General features: G+C 40.9%; 1 protein-coding gene, 1 long non-coding RNA gene and 2 gene segments (V, D, J or C); 2 read left to right on the top strand and 2 right to left on the bottom strand.

The window, feature by feature from the left end:
• Positions 1-1,139: 1,139 nt before the first annotated feature.
• LOC118233538 lies at positions 1,140-1,731 on the top strand. The segment is given in 2 exon segments: positions 1,140-1,174; positions 1,359-1,731. Coding segments are annotated over 2 exon segments (357 nt in total).
• A 2,354-nt stretch (positions 1,732-4,085) lies between these two features.
• Positions 4,086-7,592, bottom strand: LOC118233635 (immunoglobulin lambda-like polypeptide 1). Its single transcript, XM_035429435.1, has 5 exons — positions 7,393-7,592; positions 6,941-7,164; positions 6,171-6,301; positions 5,752-5,803; positions 4,086-4,568 (listed from the first exon to the last, which is right to left on the bottom strand). The coding sequence occupies exons 1-5, from the start codon at positions 7,395-7,397 to the stop codon at positions 4,249-4,251; spliced, it is 732 nt and encodes a 243-aa protein (XP_035285326.1). The 5' UTR covers positions 7,398-7,592; the 3' UTR covers positions 4,086-4,248.
• A 7,301-nt stretch (positions 7,593-14,893) lies between these two features.
• Positions 14,894-17,979, bottom strand: LOC118233636. The segment is given in 3 exon segments: positions 14,894-15,384; positions 17,327-17,378; positions 17,851-17,979. Coding segments are annotated over 3 exon segments (501 nt in total).
• A 1,276-nt stretch (positions 17,980-19,255) lies between these two features.
• LOC118233548 lies at positions 19,256-19,558 on the top strand. The gene is made up of 2 exons (XR_004766533.1): positions 19,256-19,286; positions 19,457-19,558. It is a non-coding gene; the product is annotated as an uncharacterized LOC118233548 (long non-coding RNA).
• Positions 19,559-20,412: the final 854 nt, after the last annotated feature.

Here is a 20,412-nt window from a genome sequence, read left to right on the forward strand (position 1 = left end):
AGTATTTACAACAGGGCAGTAGGGGGCGACAATGAGCTTCAGTCCTGATGTACCCCTCTCTGTGCTGAAGAGGAGCTGCTCTGTGTCACATACAGAACCTATAGCAGAGCTACTGCTGGAACACACACACTTCTGTTCCACAATATCACAGGAAACACATCACAAGCAGCAATGATCACCATATTGCTTTTGAGTTCTGCCAAATGCAGAGGATGTGTACATTCTCCCAGAGGGGGAATGAGTGGGGTGTCAAATGAATTGCCTCCAGAAATGTGTTATGAGTATGTATTCAACACATACACAACAATTTATGTAACTGAAGGTGTTTCTGTTCAGATGGGATTCAGCTGACATCTCAGCTGTCCTGGAAGGAACCTAAGTGTCAGTTATGCATAATTCTGTGAAATAATTGTTTTGATTGGCTTGATAGTCATGTTTCTAAAAATGGTGTAGTTGTGTCAAAAAACCAATGAATATATAAAATATATCCTTTCATCCATTTTTTTCTAATTGGTTATTACCTTGAATCACATATTAGTAAGCTAGGGATCTATTTACATATAACAATTGCACATGCGTGTGTGATTGCAGTTAGAGAATTGCATTCATTACAGAGAAAGAAGGTCTGTTTATTGAAATCAGAAAACATTCACAATACTACAGTATTTCATTTTAATTCATTTGATATAACTGTAGTACAACAGAATTATTCTTTTGCTTGACTGATGTCTATGACTTTCTGAACTCATGTAAAGAACCTGTCATCAGAGCATACAACATGTGAAATTATTCAACACATATTTTACAATCATATCTCATGATCAGCCTGTCTTCACCTGTTATATATTTATTAATATCATACAGTACAATGTCAGAAACAGTAATATTGACATTTGAGTGTTCAACTGGATAAAAACAGCAGTGAGTAAAGCATGAGTACCAGCCATCTATAGACCCACTGCTGTTCACCCAACAGAGCTCCTCTAACTGTGTGTGACAGGATTTGAATAGAGGAAGGGGCTTTGCATACCTGTCCTGCCTCACTGCTCCAAACACTTTAAGACCCCCAGTACTGATCGGTGACTGTCCAGTCCTTTTACAGACACCGACACAGGCAGCATTATGATGATGTCAAACATTTTACTGCTGGTGATGCTGGGACTCTTTGCTCGGGGTAAGATTGACAGATCCAGTTTAACTTTGGATTTTTGTCATGCTACATTTTCTTTCTTTACTTTTGACAAAGGAACTTTGTTCTCAGCATTGTCATAAATGTATAGTCAAAATTACCAGAATATTGCACAGTGCTTGAGAATATTAATTTGTTTTGACTTCCATTTCCATGTTTTGTTTTCCAGAATCAATGGCAGACATAGTTCTGACTCAGGATCCAACAGTTCGATGTGTTCAGCTGGGAGACACTGTCTCTATCAGCTGTACAGTCAGTCAGAGCGTTTACACCAACTCCAATAGCCAGTATCTTTACTGGTACCTGCAGAAACCTGGTCAGGCTCCTAAACCTCTGATTTATCTTGCCACAAGTCGCCAGACTGGGATTCCTGATCGTTTCAGTGGGAGTGGATCTGGCACTCAGTTTACACTGAAAATCACTGGAGTCCAGGCTGAAGATGCAGGAGATTATTACTGTCAGAGTGACCACTACATCAACAGTAAAACTATACTCACACAGTGATACAGAGCCATACAAAAACCTCCCTCAGTCAGACTGCACAGAGACTGCCCTGCTGTAGCTGGGACCTACTGCAGGTGCTGAGGGGGGAGACACTGATCTGGAACACCAGTATTTACAGCTGGGCAGTAGGGGGCGACAATGAGCCACAGCCCTGAATAATCCCCTCTCTGTACTGAAGAGGAGCTGCTCTGTGTCACACACAGAACCCATAGCAGAGCTGCTGCTGAAACACACACACTACTGTACCTCAGCATCACAGGAAACATGTCGTATTTCAGCTCACAAGGAGCAATGATCACCTGGAGTTCACCTAAGCAGAGGATGTGTACTTTCTCCTAGAGGAGGAATGAGTGGGATTTCAAATTAACTGCTGTCTGAAGGGTATTTTAAGTTGAATACATACATCAGTGTTTATGTAATTAAAGGTGTTTTTGTTCAGATGGGATCCTGGTGACAGCTCAGCCACAATGAACTGAATCGCAGAATTTATTTTCTGTGACAGTATTTCTTTGATTGGCACAATCATCTTTTGTTTTTAAGTTTCAAATTTTCTCATTAGTTATTCAATTTAAACACAACATTGCATGATAAAGCACGAATAGAATTCCATAACAAGCTCCTGTATTATTAATTTGATCGTTTTAAACTCAAGGGATATCAATGCATTCATTTTTAACCGATATCCCTTGAGCTTAATGCATTCAATTGAACAGGCATCCATTATATTTCAGGCATGGAGTTAGTACTGGGTTAGTATTACCAAAACCTGTTTGTGGTTGCTGAATAAATGCAGCATTGTGTATCTGGAAATTTGAAGGATGGAATATATAAAAGTGTAAGAAAACCCCTCAGATACCTGTCAAGTGTCAAGGTCACCAACTGTAAGCGACCCTTCTGATGCACCAAACAGCAGAAGTATCTGAGTGGAGAAGAAATGGGTGCACTCTTACCTGGTGCTACATGGAACAGCACTAATTTAATAATATTTCAATTATTTGACTCCAAAATAATGTTTTAACCTGTAACCTAACAGTTATGGCGACCTATTTTTCTCCATTCGAGAAGTGCAACATATACAATAAATTTTTTCAGTCCATGAAATCACAAGGAAACATTTAAATGACTAAAACATTCATTGAAGCCACTGAAAATTTTGAAATGCAGAAAATACTATTTTTTCAACAATCTTTGGAGAATGTGAAATACAAATAGAAATTGTAATCATCAAATTTTTGAAGATGTTGTTTTCTGAATATTTATGAATCGAGAATGCATTCTTCTTTACTTTATCCATTGTTGCATTTAAAATGAAAGCATAATTATTTCTTGGCTGCTAATCTTCATTTAAAAAATATTTTCTCACTTGAATGCACAATTGAATTTTTAGATTTCACAGTATTTATGATTATAGACATTTTAAGTTTTCTTATATTGTGATACTTAAACTTTAAATTTAAGTATCACATTATTTTTCAGCACAGATAAGTAAGGGTGCATGTTTCCTCACACGTGAAATCTCTAATCTATTCTTAGCTAACTATGGAAATGAGCCCTCTACCTCCTCATGCTCAAACAGCTGTCTCAGTGGTGGGGTATTTTGGGCTGAGAAACTGCAAGCTGTGGGGGTGAAACTCAGATTTGCATATGCAGGGCAGGGCAGGCTGGTTCTGCTGTCCCTCAGTGGGACTGACTCAATCTGGGAATAGAGCAGCACTGTGGCCAGGTGTCTGGGCCGTCCCCAGGGGGTTAGTGTGAGCAGAGCACACATCCTGCTGCACAGAACTGCACTGAGCGCGCTCACACATCACTGCTCCTCTCAGCAGGCCTCCAGAGCTGGGACTGCCCCTCCTTAACAGTTATTTCACACACAACCTCTCATCACCTCTATCTGGTCTCTGGCTGAGTCTCTTATAAATTGGTATATAATAATTTCGTAATTAATTATAATTGTATTTTCCATGAAAAGAAAACTCATGTAATATTTCTTAGTGGTGTCTCAATACATTTGTGTCAAATATACTATACAGACAGGAATGAAAACCTATTTAGAATTAAACCACTGACTCTATAAATGATATATATTCATTTCCAATTAACACATTTTTAAAGTTGTATTTTTATTATCTTATTTGAATTCTTAGGATTATTGCAAAAATATTTTCAGTGGCAAGAATGTAATTGTGATTTTATCAGAGTGAGGGCTGGCCTCTTGCTGGAATCACTACAGATATTGCACAAAAACACCACTAGCACAAAGTCTACTTTGTATAATAACAGCCAGTCAAACAATAACTTTTCAAAGAATCTTTATTATTTCAATGATTTTTATCTAACAGCTATTGCCAAAATCACACACAAATAAGAAGGCAGGTATGCACATTTGTTGAGGAGCACAAGCAGAGCACATGTGAGACATTAGCAGTGACAGCTCAGGCTGGAGGAAGGATTCACACACAGGCCCAGCTCAGTGTGCAGCAGTAAGGAGCAGAGAGGCTGAGAGCAGAGCAGGGTAAACACAGTGTGATCAGAGTGTGTGAGCTGGGCCTGCACCCGCCCTACTCAGCACAGTCAGCTCTCCTCAGTGTCTGAGGGGGGGCAGCCTGGGAGCCCTTTGTGGCCTCACAGGTCAGTGACCCCGCCTTCATCCAGTCGTCCGCACTGAGAGTCAGGGAGCTGCTCCAGCTGTACAGGCCGTCCTTCCCCAGGACCCCGGCGCTCCCGGCCACGCCCGAGCTCTTACTGGTACCGTCCACTTTCCAGCGCAGAGTCCAGTCTGACGGGAAGCCCTTGTTAGCCAGACACACCAGTGTGGCCTTCCCCTGCTTCACCTCCACACTGGAGGGGGGCAGGACTGTGAGGGCGGGGACTGTGTCACCTGGGAGACATGGCAGAGACAGTGAGGTCAGACAGTGGATGTGAAATGTCATACAGAAGTTATCACTTACAACTAATTTGGAATGTCTGAAAAGACTTTATTCGCATTTGCTTTATATTCTACAATATAAAGTACATTGACATTATTAAAGGTTCTGTCTGCATGCATTCCATTATTATCAAATCGTGACGGTAGTACTTAACAATGATAAAATTCTTCATCACAACCAGAACTGCTTCTAGTGCAGTACTTTCAATTTACTCCACTTTTGCAGCTTGAACTGTTGATTATTTCAGTAGCCTACCATAGACCCAATACAATACGTAGAACGTCTTGCAAAAGAATGGATACATAATGATATTCACGCTGAAAACCTACAGAATGAACTGAACGCGCACTCTGACAGCAAGAAAAGATTTTCATAAAACTTTTACATTAAGTTTTCAAAAGAATGACCCATTTGGCAAATATTTTCATTGCATTGGAAATTCCTCGCTTTTTAAAAAAAAAATCAACAATATAAACATAATATACCGTAGACTAGAGAATGTTATGACATCAGAACATAAGAACATAAGTCTGTAATGTAACAAAATTTTTAATATAATAATGCGATCGCAAATAAACATTAAAATAAACAAAATCTGAATGAATAAAACGATCGGATTTCATAACCAACACAAACGACAAAGTGTATGAAGTAGGCTATGATCCAATTTCATTTTAAAGTGTGAAAAATAAATAACTCTGATTAAATCATTTTAATTTTTTATATTTATGGTTAGGTGGACAACACTATTTTATTCCACATTTCTGAGAAAGAGACTGTCGTTTTGCAGACTGTGCCATAAATTACATTCGCCTACAGAGTGATCCTGCCGACGGCAATGGAGCCAATGCAATTTAATTTAGTTCACCTCGAGCGCAAAATAGAAAGTTATTGCAGTACGGTCACCTAAACATCAATAGGCCTACGATAAAGACAAACTGCCTGAAGTCAAAATGTCCTAGAATAAAAAGTATTTGACATCATTTGACAATCTGACTAACATTTCAGTTTTTCATTCACGCATCTCCAGAATTACAATTTTGATTCACGACATCGAACGTCGGAAAATTACAGCATATTTAAAAAAGAACGCAAAAACATCGACAGTGAAGGATGTGGAAGAGAATTACTTACGTCCAACTGACAGTTTTGTGCCGCCACCGAAAGTGTACCACAGTGATACAGACTCATTCACGCGCCGTACAAAAACCTCTCACTCGAGACACAGCCGACCGTTGGCTTTTCCATTCTTTACGACTTCACGCAGCTTTTCAAATGTATCAACGATTCGCTTGTAAAAAAAAATAGTTGCATGTACTTGGATTTGTATGTATCCGACGCAAAAGTATAGTACTCTTTTGAGCTTTGCACATGCATATCTTTTATTTTATTTCTAGCTCAACGACTGATTCAGCCGGCAGAAAATAGAATGTGGAATGTAAAATTTAAACAAACCGCAGAAACGTAATGTAAAATGAATGTATTAAAACAGATAGAATCTTCTAATATGTCTGCGGAAAATGTTGAAAAGCCTTGTTTGTATAGCCACTTACTGCCGACTTCCAGTTTGGTCCCGCCACCGGAAGTCCACCACAGTGATTCAGTCTGATTAATTGGCTGCACAAAAACCTGCCTATTGTGCACGCTGTTGATCCGTCAGACATGTGTAGCCTTAGGAAGTCCCCTGCTGGAGAATCGTGGAACGACAATTAAGATGATGTTCGGAAAGCTTATCAACGCAAGTCGTTATGGTGTCCGAGTCATCAATATTAAATATGTTTCAAAACACATTCAGTAACAAATGTTCTTCGATTCAGGTGAAATGATAAATGATGTGACGGTGACAGGTGTAGTAGCGCGAGATGAGCAGAGGAGCGCTGTTCACCTCCTCTTTGGAAAGCGTCATAGTTTCCTGCAATCGTCGAATCCCAGAGGAATTCAGTTCCATGGACAGCCACACAGGTATTCATTCAACCTTTTTTAATTTGTACTTTTCTTAGTCTTACTCAGACCTCATTTTGAACACAACTTAAACAGAAAACATTCTTGATTCAATGGCCACTTTAACTTAATTTAGAATTTTGTCTTGATCAGTGCCTTTTCTACCCCAGGGATAATAAGACTGATGTGAAAGTGGAAGTTTCAATGTTGTGTCACTGACAGATCCCAGTCCGTTAAAGTAAACAATAAGACCTCTGTGTATTCCTTGACTCTGTGTGTGCTCAGCTGGGAGACACAGGCTTGGGTCAGCATCTGTGGGGACGATCACACAGCACTAGTGAAGCAGTCCCAGAGTGAAGTCCCCAGGATCTGGGCAGTGGACCTTTTATCTGGCGGTGGGGAGCCTCTATGTGCTGCAGCTGGAGCCGCTCCTGGAAGACAGGCTGCTCCCAGGTGTTGGATAATTTCTGTAGCTCCAGGGCCTTGACTGGGCTGATCCACTCTGGCCAGCGGCTGCTGTCCATGGTCCTGCACACACTGGGGATCAGGAGAGGTGACAGGAGAGAGAGAGAGAGAGAGATGGAAGCTGGGCGGGGCATCCAATCCCTGCCTCACGAGAGATAAAAACAGCAGTGAATAGAGCACGTGTCTGGAAATCAGAAAACATTCACTGCAATACAGTATTTCACTTTTCATTGATTCTGTATAGATATACAGCAAATGAATAATTCACTGTGCCTGACTGATGTCCCTGACTGTTTGATCTCTTGTAATGAACCTGTCATCAGTGCACACAATATCTACATTTATTAACCATATATTTCTCAATTATACCTCATATTCAGCCAGTCTTCACTGGTTACACATCAATAATCATGCAGTCAGAATCAGTAATATTTACTTTCAAATACTTGACTGGGTAAAAACATCAGTGAATAGTGCATGTGTCCCAGCCCTCTACAGACCAACTGCTGTTCACACATTGGAGCTCCTCTAACTGTGTGTGACAGGATTTGTATAGAGGAAGGGGCTTTGCATACCTGTCCTGCCTCACTGCTCCACACTCTTTAAGACCCCCAGTACTGATCAGTGACTGTCCAGTCCTTTCACAGACACTGACACAGGCAGCATTATGATGATGTCAAACTTTTTACTGCTGGTGTCGCTGGGACTCCTTGTACAGGGTGAGAATGATGGATCCACATTAATTTCAGATATTGGTTATAGATCACATTATCATTGTTCACTTTTCACAAAATAAATGATTTCACAAAAGTTGACATTATAGCCTAGTCCAAATAAACAGGTTTCAGCAAATTGTTTGAATAATAACATGTATAGGCATCCATTTCAGTGTTTTGATTTTTAAGAATCAATGGCAGATATAGTTCTGACTCAGTCTCCAGCAGCTTAGTCAGTTCAGCTGGGAGTCACTGTCTCTATCAGCTGTACAACCAGTCAGAGTGTTTCCAGCAGCTACCTCCACTGGTACCAGCAGAAACCTGGTCAGGCTCCTAAACTTCTGATCTATGGTGCCACTACTCGCCAGTCTGGGATTCCTGATCGTTTCAGTGGGAGTGGATCTGGGACTCAGTTTACACTGAAAATCACTGGAGTCCAGGCTGAAGATGCAGGAGATTATTACTGTCAGCAGTACAACAGCTACCCGCTCACACAGTGATACAGAGCCGTACAAAAACCTCCCTCAGTCAGACTGCACAGAGACTGCACTGCTGCAGCTGGGACCAACTGCAGGTGCTGAGGGGGGAGCCACTCACCCGAGACATTGAGGGGCTTTGCTCAAAAATATTGAGCTAAAATGGATTATTATGGAATCATTCAGATTCTCTTTTCAAAAAGATTACGCTACATTTTAATTTCAGTGCATCCTAGCCTTTATTTAGGAATGTAAGTTGAATGCATTTCCAATGACTTTGCATTTTGAATTCTTTGTAAAAGAGTTTAATGCAAGATTTCACAGCATGCATCAGCAGTGAACAGCAGGCAGTCCAGCACAGTGAAGTCACTCAGTCCAGAGCTCTCCCAGCACACATCACACAGGCTGCTGTTACACACCCTGACCAATCAGAGGGCTCCACTGCTGCTTCTGATCTCTCTAACACCATAATAAAAGAGCACAAACTACAGTCTGATAGGCAATGCTGACCAATCCTGGGGCCTCCAGTGGCGTAGCCCATAGAGTGCTTTACACTTGCTCATTGCGAGCTGCGATGTCAGTGGTTCGAGTCCGACTGCTGACCTTTGTCACATGTCTCCCCAACCTTGCCTCCTAATTCTTCCTGTCTAATAAAGCTGAAAAAAGTCCCCCCCCAAAAAAATTTTTTTTTTAAATGCTGACCAATCCTGTGAGCGACTGTGTGGAAGGGAACACATCATTATCTGTATAATGAGTCAGACTGCACAGAGACTGCACTGCTGCAGCTGGGACCTTCTGCAGGTGCTGAGGGGGGAGGCATGGATCTGTGACACTGAAGGGCTCTGCTCAAATTCTGAGTTGGTTTGTGCAATAATGATTCACATATTCTAATATTTAATACCATTTCTCTAAATGTTAATGTGAGCACATACAAAACATTCCTATTAAGATTCACCTGAATTATATAAGCACAAACCTTTCATTGAAAGAATATACTTGAGACACAGGAATTGATCAGAATAAATTTGTTTAATCTCTTCTGGAACATGAAATGGAATGTGGACCCTATCACCACTTTGTAAACACAAGGAGAAGATGCACAGATTTAATAAAAAACTGAAATTGAGAATTGCAATTCAATGTTGTTCACTGGGTCAGAGGTGGGACTCAACACACAAAAGTGAAAATTTTGAATGTAATATTTGTGGACATTTGAGGTTTTTCCAGGGGGAAATTATAATTATGGATCTAAAAAAGGGTTTTTTCCACATTAGTCAATGTTGCTTTAATATTGATGACGAGACCCTGATGCATTCTTAGACAATTATTTCCCCGAAGTTGCACAAGATTATTAGATATTAATAGCACATATCAAGTAGCTAAATGTGCTACAGAGCACAGATTGGGAGGGTGGGGAGTTGGTATTTTTCCTGGATGCACAGAAATTTTGCAGTTCAGCAGTAAATCATGCACGTGTTCACCAAATTACTATTTCCTGTCAAACTGTTCATTTTCTAATCTAACAAAGTGAGTTATTTTCTCCATGGCATGTTCTTCTTTTACATTGGCCAGCCTTTTTTGTGGGCTGGAGGAAGGCTGTTAGGCCAGTTAATTGCGATAGTTTTTATGGATGAGTTAATTATTCCTCTGACCCTCAAAGCCTACCAGTATGACACCAAGGGTGGCCATTTTGAAGTCCTGTGGATGATTATCCGCTTCTCTGCAGCTTAAGCCAGATATAATTTCTGTTGATAAAGAACTCTGAGGGGAGGAATGCTCTCACGCCCTCCAGCAGTGTTCCTCCTCCTCTTTCCCAAACTCCAAACTCAGATCCATTTTCCCCATTAACTCCGCTTTCACCCTTGGTTGTGGAAAAGCAATGACACACTTCTGGATATTTCTCTCTTTTGTTTGCATGGATGTAGGAGTGAGAAAAAGCATTGTTTTTAAGTATCGTCATGATTTACAATAGGAGGAATTTTCATGTGTATTAAAGACTAAACTAAGTACAATTTATCCAAATTTGAATAAGTAATGCAGGACTGACCCTGTGCTCCCTTCCAAATTTTCAATAAATCTGTGTTGTTTGACTGTAGAGGACACCACTAGGGGTTGCTGTTCTATACATGGCACAAGCTGCCATTACAAAGTATGACCACAGGGAGGAGACAGAGAGTGCTGTTTTGCTCTTGATATAAAAGCACTACAGTATAATAAGGGAGAGGAAACTACAGGGCCGTGTTTCATAAAGCAGGATTACTGAGTTAGCTGGATAAGTGCACTGAGTAAAACCCGGTACCGTCCAAAATACGGCACATGGACTGAAGTAAAAAGGGCTGTTCCGGGGTTTACTCAAAACAATTATCCAGCTAACTCAGTAACCCTGCTTTGTGAAAAAAACCCAGGCTGGTATTACATTTAGACCTGACTGGTGCAGTTTGAAGCAGCCTCGCAACAGAGTAGTCTGTCTATATTAGCTGAACAGGATCTTATACTCTCGCCCTGCACGTGTGAGCAATCTGCAGTCGGGGAAAAGAAGTGGTTGCTGGGAGATTGTGCATTATGGGAGATATAGTTTCTCTGTGCTCTCACAAAGTGATGGAGGACGTTGATAAAATAAGCATGGAAGATGGAAGGCATGACTCAATAAATATAATCTCAGATAGAAAAAAGAAAGAAAAATAAATCAGCAAAAAATAATAATGGGCGTTCCACTGCTGCACTGGAGATCATAGCAGGTGAGAGTGAAGTAGAGAGTTCCCTTCTACAGTTAGCACAGTAATCCCTCTGATAACACAAAAAATCTCATTCTAATCATCTGAAAACTACAGTACTAAAGATGAAGGAAGGACCAACTCATAATGTCAAAAGGAAAATGCTCACTGTAACAGTGTTTTAGTACATATTCGTTTGACAAGGATATACAACATTTGAATCATGTCCTGTGCATGCATGATCTCACAGAATTTTTTATTTCTGATACTGAAACGTCTATCAGAACAAACAACACAGATATTTATTAAATACACATTTTCTGGAATATTAGTCAATATGCTGTCACCCGTGACCAATTATGGATGTATAAAAGTGCAATCTAATTTCAGAATTAATTCCCTAAATGCATACTATAAATATGCTGTCTGGATAAAAACATCAGTGAATAGTGTGTGTCCCAGCCCTCTACAGACCCACTGCTGTTCACACATCAGAGCTCCTCTAACTGTGTGTGACAGGATTTGTATAGAGGAAGGGGCTTTGCATACCTGTCCTGCCTCACTGCTCCACACACTTTAAGACCCCCAGTACTGATCAGTGACTGTTCAGTCCTTTCACAGACTCTGACACAGGCAGCATTATGGCGATGTCAAGCGTTTTACTGCTGGTGATGCTGGGACTCCTTGTACAGGGTGAGAAAGATGGATCCATCTTACCTTGAGATTTTTTTTGTTGTTCACAATTTTGTTTGTTTCTTTTCACAAAAAAACAACATTTTTCACAAAAGTTGCCATCATAGACTAGTCAAATGTATCAGAATTTAACAAATTGTTTGAAAATATTAATATGCATTGACATCCATTTCCATTTTTTTCTTTTTCAGAATCAATGGCAGATATAGCCCTGACTCAGGCTCCAGCTGCTCGGTCTGTTCAGCTGGGAGACACTGTCTCTATCAGCTGTACAGTCAGTCAGAGCGTTTACAATGGCAACTACCTCAGCTGGTACCTGCAGAAACCTGGTCAGGCTCCTAAACTTCTGATTTATTATGCCACAACACGCCAGTCTGGGATTCCTGATCGTTTCAGTGGGAGTGGATCTGGGACTCAGTTCACACTGAAAATCACTGGAGTCCAGGCTGAAGATGCAGGAGATTATTACTGCAAGAGTATACATCAGATTGGTGGTAGCTGGCCGTTCACACAGTGATACAGAGCCGTACAAAAACCTCTCTCAGTCAGACTGCACAGAGACTGCACTGCTGCAGCTGGGACCTACTGCAGGTGCTGAGGGGGGAGTCACGGGTCTGTGACAAATTGCCAGCAGACCAGTAGGGGGCGACAATGAGCTTCAGCCCTGAATGCGCACCTCTTTGTGCTGAAGAGGAGCTGCTCTGTGTCACACACAGAACCCATAGCAGAGCTGCTGCTGAACACACCAGAACACACCAGAACATACCAGAACATACCAGAACACACACACTTCTGTACCACAACATCACAGGCATCACAGTGTATATCAGCTCACAAGTAGCAATGATCACCAAGGCTGTCTGAATCAGCACACTTGCTTACTACTGATCATTCTAGTAGGATATGTTTTGTTAAAAGGTCGTACATTAATGCAAATTTCCAAAAATGGAGTACACTCAAAAATAGCTGGATTAAGTACTCACAGTTTTGTGTTTAGTAGACAGTACATGCTTTGAGGATACAATAATTAGGAGACTGAATTTGGACTATGCCCTGGTGTCTCTAAGTTCTCCCAGAAGCAGAAAATGTGTACTTTCATCCAGAGGTGGAATGAGTGGGTTTTCAAATTAAGTGCTTTCAGAATGAAAATTCACATCAATTTTGTTTCTTTCCAGATGGGATCTCAGCTGTGCTGGACTGAAACATAGTACCAGATTTTACATTTTGCTGTGAGATAATTCCTTTGATTGGTCTTATAATTATTTTCCTAAAAATGTTGTGATTGTGTCAGAAAAACCTGTGATTTGATTGCATTTGCCCTTTCATCCACGGCTTCCAAGTTTAAAGTATGCAATATTCTTATCAGTTCTAACCATGTTACTTTGCACAATCTGCAAAAATGTAATTCTCTGTCTAAGTCATATGTTAGTATATATGGGAGATTTCCGCATCAAGCAATTGCATATGCATGAATTATATTTCAGATATGGATTCAATTCTTGATTATTATTGACAGAACAATTTTGAATTTAGTGAACAAGTGTAGAATGTTGTACCTTGAATTTTCAAAGATGGGATACTGAACATACAAGGGGTCTTACACACTCTATACAGAAAGTTATTACTGTATCAGTCCGTATACAAACACATACAATAACTGTCATGATTTAGTAATATGTATGCAACCTCCTGATTTTGACTACTGTGTGAATTCTACACTGTATTTATTTCATTCATTCCCTCATCAACTAATCAAAGATGAATCTGCTTCACAGAAACTGCCTTCCTTCTAATACACCTCTCTGCTCTCACATGAATGCCTTCTGTGCTGACATTGATGTATCTGAAAAAAAAAATGTGCTCAAAGCAGTATCCTCAACAGACCTTTTCAACATGCAATGTACTGTACATGCATATTAGAGAAGTGGAGCATATAGGATTAAATTTCTCACTTAAAATCATCATTGAAATGCTAAAACAACAAATACAGGACTCAATGACATGCCAATGACATATTATTATAATGAATATGATATTTTACCTGCAAGTTTTGTACAATATTAAATGCAGGAAAGTTTCATTATTGAATATATGTAAGAATATTATTTGGTATAACGTACCATTAATTCATTTCTGTGTAATTCATCTTCGTGTTTAATTTTAAACCATAATTATTCATTAATTGCGGGTCTTTATGAATAATATGGACCTTTCACTTGAATGTTTTGTTGAATTCTTTGATTGTATTTTGTTTATGATTCTTCAGCTGTGATGTTATGCTTGGTGTTATGTACTACCACGACATGGTCCTGTATAGATGAAATAAGGATATATGTTGTGAATATAAATTCACTCAGATATGAAATCCCAAATCTTAGATTCTGATATTCATGCTAAGGCAGGCTTAACCCCCCCCCCCCTTACTCACTTCACTACAGAAATGACTCCTCCACTTCCTCAAGCTCAAACAGCTGTCTCAGTGGTGGGGTATTTTGGGCTGAGAAACTGCAAGCTGTTGGGGTGAAACTCAGATTTGCATATGCAGGGCGGGGCAGGCTGGTTCTGCTGTCCCTCAGTGGGACTGACTCAATCTGGGAATAGAGCAGCACTGTGGCCAGGTGTCTGGGCCGTCCCCAGGGGGTTAGTGTGAGCAGAGCACACATCCTGCTGCACAGAACTGCACTGAGCGCGCTCACACATCACTGCTCCTCTCAGCAGGCCTCCAGAGCTGGGACTGCCCCTCCTTAACTGATTCCAGATCAGTTATTTCACACACAGTCTCTCATAACCTCCATCTGGTCTCTGTCTGAGTCTCTTATAAATTGGTATATAGTAATTTAGTAATTAATTATAATTGTATTTTCCATTAAAAGAAAATTCATGTAATATTTCTTAGTGGTTTCTCAATACATTTGTGTAAAATATATTGTACAAATCTATTAAACCACTGACCCAATAAATAATATATATACTTTTTCAATTAACACATTTTTAAAGTTTTATTTTTATTATTTTATTTGAATTCTTGGGAGTATTACAAAAGTATTTCAGTGGCAAGAATGTAATTGTGATTTCATCAGAGTGAGGGCTGGCCTGTTGATGGAATCACTACAGTTTTTGCACAAAAACAACAGGAGCACAAAAGTCTATTTTTATAATAACAGCCAGTAAAACAATAACTTTTCAAAAAATCTTTATTTCAATGATTTTTATCTAACAGCTATTGCCAAAATCACACAAACACAAATAAGAAGGCAGGGATACATATTTGTTGAGGACACAAGCAGAGCACATGTGAGACATTAGCAGTGACAGCTCAGGCTGGAGGAAGGATTCACACACAGGCCCAGCTCAGTGTGCAGCAGTAAGGAGCAGAGAGGCTGAGAGCAGAGCAGGGTAAACACAGTGTGATCAGAGTGTGTGAGCTGGGCCTGCACCCGCCCTACTCAGCACAGTCAGCTCTCCTCAGTGTCTGAGGGGGGGCAGACTGGGAGCCCTTTGTGGCCTCACAGGTCAGTGACCCCGCCTTCATCCAGTCGTCCGCACTGAGAGTCAGGGAGCTGCTCCAGCTGTACAGGCCGTCCTTCCCCAGGACCCCGGCGCTCCCGGCCACGCCCGAGCTCCTACTGGTACCGTCCACTTTCCAGCGCAGAGTCCAGTCTGACGGGAAGCCCTTGTTGGCCAGACACACCAGTGTGGCCTTCCCCTGCTTCACCTCCACACTGGAGGGGGGCAGGACTGTGAGGGTGGGGACTGTGTCACCTGGGAGACAGAGCAGAGATGTGGTGAGGTCAGACAGTGGACAAGCCCCCATGTGTCAATCATTCTGTCTGCACAATGAGACATGAATGTGATGCAGAAATTATCAGGCGTTACACTCAGGCAGTGGCTGAAGTGAGTTTATCCAGATTCACCTCAGAATAAAATGCATCCTGACACAATTAAATATTCAGTCTGCTTCTTTAAGTTATTATGATTATTATTATTATAAACTGTGAGTGCCCTTTATAATGAGAAGATTTGGTGCTGCAACAGAACTCTTCATTAAAGGTTTAATTGCATTCTCCAGCTCTTGTACAGCTTGACCTGCTTTTGTAAATTATAAATCAGTTCCCTAAATAATATCTGCTGACAAAAGAATAAATAAATGCATAATGGCATTAAACACTGATAATCTACAGAATGAATCACATTTTCTGAAGTTTCCTTTGTGTTCCTTCTCATTTATGAACTAAACACGCAGTCTGAAAACAGCATTACCAACTTTTCTTAAACCTTACTACAATGTATCAAATAGAAAAACTAATTCAGCAAAAATTGAAATTTCTCACATTTTTAGCACTGAAACCAATATTCCGTAGCCTAAAGAATGCTACGACATGACCTATTATTATTTTATTTATTTATTTTTAATTACGTTGATAACAGTCGCATTGCATGTCACTGAGAAAACGAGGATGTTCGTAGTTCCTTCGACTGTACCATTAATACCATTAGACTGTTCAAAAATCAATAAAGCCGTTGTGATCCCATGGACGTGTAGTACACCAATGCAATTTATTTAGTCCATCTGGAGCACAAAATCGAAAAGACATGGACTGCATCTGACAATCGGTACTGTCATCTAAGCATCAAACACGAAGACTGACAGACTGAAGTCAAAGATGGATAGTTCAAAAATAATTTGAGAATTTTTTTTCACGTATCACAACAATGATTAGCAATTCGATTTACAACGTCTAACGTTGGAAGATTTACAGCATATTTTAAAAGAAAGCAAAAACACCGCTAAGGATGGATCTGAAAGAGAATTACTTACGTCCAACTGACAATTTTGTTCCGCCACCGAAAGTCCTCCACAGTGACACAGACTCATTCACCCGCCGTACAAAAACCTCTCACTCAAGCGACACAGCTTTCCTTTACCCTTTCCCGTTCTTTCTGACCATATTTTTTAAATGTTACATGTCCTTTGATTTGTAAATATTTTACGCAAACGCAGCTTAGCTACTTTGTTGAGCTTTTCACGTGCATATGTTCTTTTTTTCTGTCCAGCTGAACACCTGATTCAGCTTGAATTATTTAAAATGTGGAATGTTTACAATGAGAAAAAGCTATTTGTGAAGTGAATTTAAATGAATTCAGAAGGATTTGAGATCAATTGCCAATTTTGCAAATAGTAAGCCTACTATTTCTTGTTAATTCACGCATCACAAAAATGATTAGCATTTTGATTTACTTCGTCGGAAAATTGCAGCATCTTAAAATAAAACAAAAATCGATAGTGATCGGTCTGAAAGAGAAATTACTTACGTCCAACTGACAGTTTTGTTCCGCCACCAAAAGTGACCCACAGTGATTCAGACTCATTTATCCGCCGTACAAAAAACTCTCACTCAAGAGACAGTCGTTTGCCTTTGTCTTTTTTCATTCATTCTGACTTCACGAGCCTTTTGTTTGTTGAATTTGTTACATGTTACATGCCCTTTGATTTTTGTACACTATATCCTCTGCAAATGTAGTTTACTTTGATGAGCTTTATGTGGATCTGTTTTTTTCGTCTAACTGAACTACTGAAACAGCTTGAATAGGATAAAATGTGGAATTTGCAATGCTAACACTTCGTTTAAACTGATAGAATCTGGTCGAATCTTCTAAAATTTTTCAGAAAAAGTTTAGTAAGCCGGGTTGTGTCGCCACTTACTGCCGATTTCCAGTTTGGTCCCGCCACCGAAAGTCCACCACAGCGATTGAGTCTAATTAACCGGACGTGCAAAAACCTGCCTGTTGGACAGATCGTTGATCTGACAGACTGAGTAGTGTTAGAATGTCCTCTGCTGGAGAATCGTGGAAAAACAATTAAGATGATGTTCTGAAAGCTGTTAAGATCGTGTTCTCATTATTAAGGTTGAAATATTAATATTAAATATGTTTTAATACCCATTCTGTAATTCAAGTGCCCTGACTCAGACGAAATGATAAATGATGCGACTGTGACCGGACTAGTAGTGCGAGATGAGCAGATGAGCGCTCATCACCTCCTGTATGGAGTCACAGATTCCTACTATTCCTGAACCCCACAGACATTCAGTAACCTTGGACAGCCACAATGGTTATTCTTCAACTTTCTTTCACATTTTTCTTAATTTTACTCAGACCTCTTTTCGAAGACAACTTAAAAAGAAAACATTGAGCCAATGGTCACTTTAACTTCATTTTGAGTTTTACCTTCATCAGCACCACTGTTATCCCTGAGGTAATAACGCTGATAAGTGGAAGTTTCAATCTGGTGTTGAATTCTGATGGTGCTGCTCCTGACTGGCCAGTAACTCCACAGGCCAGTGTGTAATTGGCCATAGTGCTGATCAGAAAGGGAGGGTGTCAGTTGGCTCAGCTGTTCTTGCCTCATCATGTAAGAGTGACTCTGGTTATTTGGTCCTCCACAGGCTGCCTGCTTCCTGCCTGTGTCAACTGCACAAGATGCACAGGCCTCCAGCTCAGTGCCTGTGCTGCTGAGTCTGTGCATTGCAGTAAAGACATGGTGGGTAACAGCACACACATTGGGGGAGAGTGAATGATTTTCAGCACTATCCAGGAAGGAGTTATAACTGTGTCCATCGAGGATCTGAAATAAATGTTTTCATTCATGATGTAGGCCTTCAAATATGATTTGTCATCTCAAACTAGAGCAAAATTCTAGTCTGTATTCAATTAATGTGTGTGCTTATCTTTTACATGAAAATGATAGCATTACACTTCTTCTAGCAAGTTGGGATTTATCATTGTTGAACTTGTCAAATTGTGTTTGTGAAGGCAAAATCCAGATTTGAATGTAAATCTAAGCGAAAGTGAAGCAGTGCTCTCTGAATCCAGGACTTCCCAATCCCAGTGTCTGGCTAATTATTCACAATGATACCAACTACAGAACTGAAGAAAACATACATTATTAACGCCTGGAAATCATTTAGAGCTTTAAAATGTGTAATAGCACATTTTGAGATCTTTATAATGTCTAATGCTGCCAGCTTTGTATTTGATAAACACAAAAGTTAAGCAGTAAGGAAAAAAACTGTTGTGGTAGGGTGGGCGTGGTTTTGCGTTGGCTGCAGAGAGAGAGAGTGGGCGGGGCGGCTCTCGGAACTTTGCGCCACGGCTGTTGGGGTTTATTAATCAGCACTGAGGGTTAATTGTTTGATTGATTGACAATGTGCTGATTACCTCGACAGTGAGCCTGGACGTTTAAAAGCTGCTCGACAGAGAGAGAAGCGACAGAACGGGAGATGGAAGAAGAGCTGACGGGCTGGCAGCCGTGAATTGTGAAGCCGTAAATCTGTTATTGTGTATTGTGAACAGAAAGCCGCGTGGCGGCCGAGAAATAAAACAAGACGCAGTCGCGGTCCCTGCATCACAATGGGGAAAAACAGCAGTGAATAGTGCACGTAACCCAGCCCTCTACAGACCCACTGCTGTTCACACATCAGAGCTCCTCTAACTGTGTGACAGGATTTGAATAGAGGAAGGGACTTTGCATACCTGTCCTGCCTCACTGCTCCACACACTTTAAGAGCCCCAGTGCTGATCAGTGATCATAGACACTGACACAGGCAGCATTATGATGATGTCAGTCTTTCTACTGCTGGTGATGCTGGGACTCTTTGCTCAGGGTGAGAAAATCTCATTTCATTGTAATTGATCACTTGGGGTTTTGGTCATATTTTAATAAATGTTTGGTAATTTTTCACAAAATCATTTGCTGTTTTTATATTCAAATTCACAATTATATATAAACATTACTGAAATATTTCTGTTCAAACTAACATTTATTCTTTTTCAGGATCAACGGCAGATATAGTTCTGACTCAGGATCCAGCAGCTCAGTCTGTTCAGCTGGGAGACACTGTCTCTATCAGCTGTACAGCCAGTCAGAGTGTTTACAGCAATGACCGTCTCCACTGGTACCTGCAGAAACCTGGTCAGGCTCCTAAACTTCTGATTTATTATTACATTACATTACATTATAGGCATTTAGCAGACGCTCTTATCCAGAGCGACGTACAACAAGTGCATAGGTTTCATGATGTAGAGGCGCAAAAGAAACACTAGAGTAAAGTAAGGATCGTAGTGCCAGAAGTGACCACATCGATCAGGACTCCAACCCTGTAGAGTAAGCTTGTTCAGCAAGCAAGAATCCTACCAAGTACAAACTAGCACTGGAATCACACCTAATCATACAAAAACAATCCTGCCAGATACACTAACATAATCAAATTATCCTAGCTAGATACAGTGAGCTGAACTATAGGCTAGAGAGGGGTGGGGAGAGGTGCAGCCTGAAGAGATGAGTCTTCAGTCTGCGTTTGAAAGTGGTGAGATTCTCTGCTGTTCTGACCGTCACGGGGAGGTCATTCCACCAGCGAGGGGCCAGGACAGACAGCAGACGGGAGCGGGAAGTGCAGACGCGGAGAGGGGGAGGTGCCAAGCGTCCAGAGGTGGCCGAACGGAGAGGTCTGGCTGGTGTGTAGGGTCTGATGATCCTCTGAATGTACCCTGGTGCTGACCCCTTAGCTGCCTGGTATGCAAGCACCAAGGACTTAAATTTGATGCGAGCCATAACAGGCAGCCAGTGGAGGTCAGTGAGCAGGGGGGTGACATGGGAATGTCTGGGGAGGTTGTAGACCAGACGCGCTGCAGCATTCTGGATGAGCTGCAGGGGTCTGATGGCGGATGCTGGCAGACCAGCCAGTAGCGAGTTGCAGTAGTCCAAGCGGGACAGGACCATCGCTTGAACCA

This window comes from Anguilla anguilla, chromosome 8, assembly GCF_013347855.1.
Source record: "Anguilla anguilla isolate fAngAng1 chromosome 8, fAngAng1.pri, whole genome shotgun sequence".
NCBI lineage: Eukaryota > Metazoa > Chordata > Actinopteri > Anguilliformes > Anguillidae > Anguilla > Anguilla anguilla.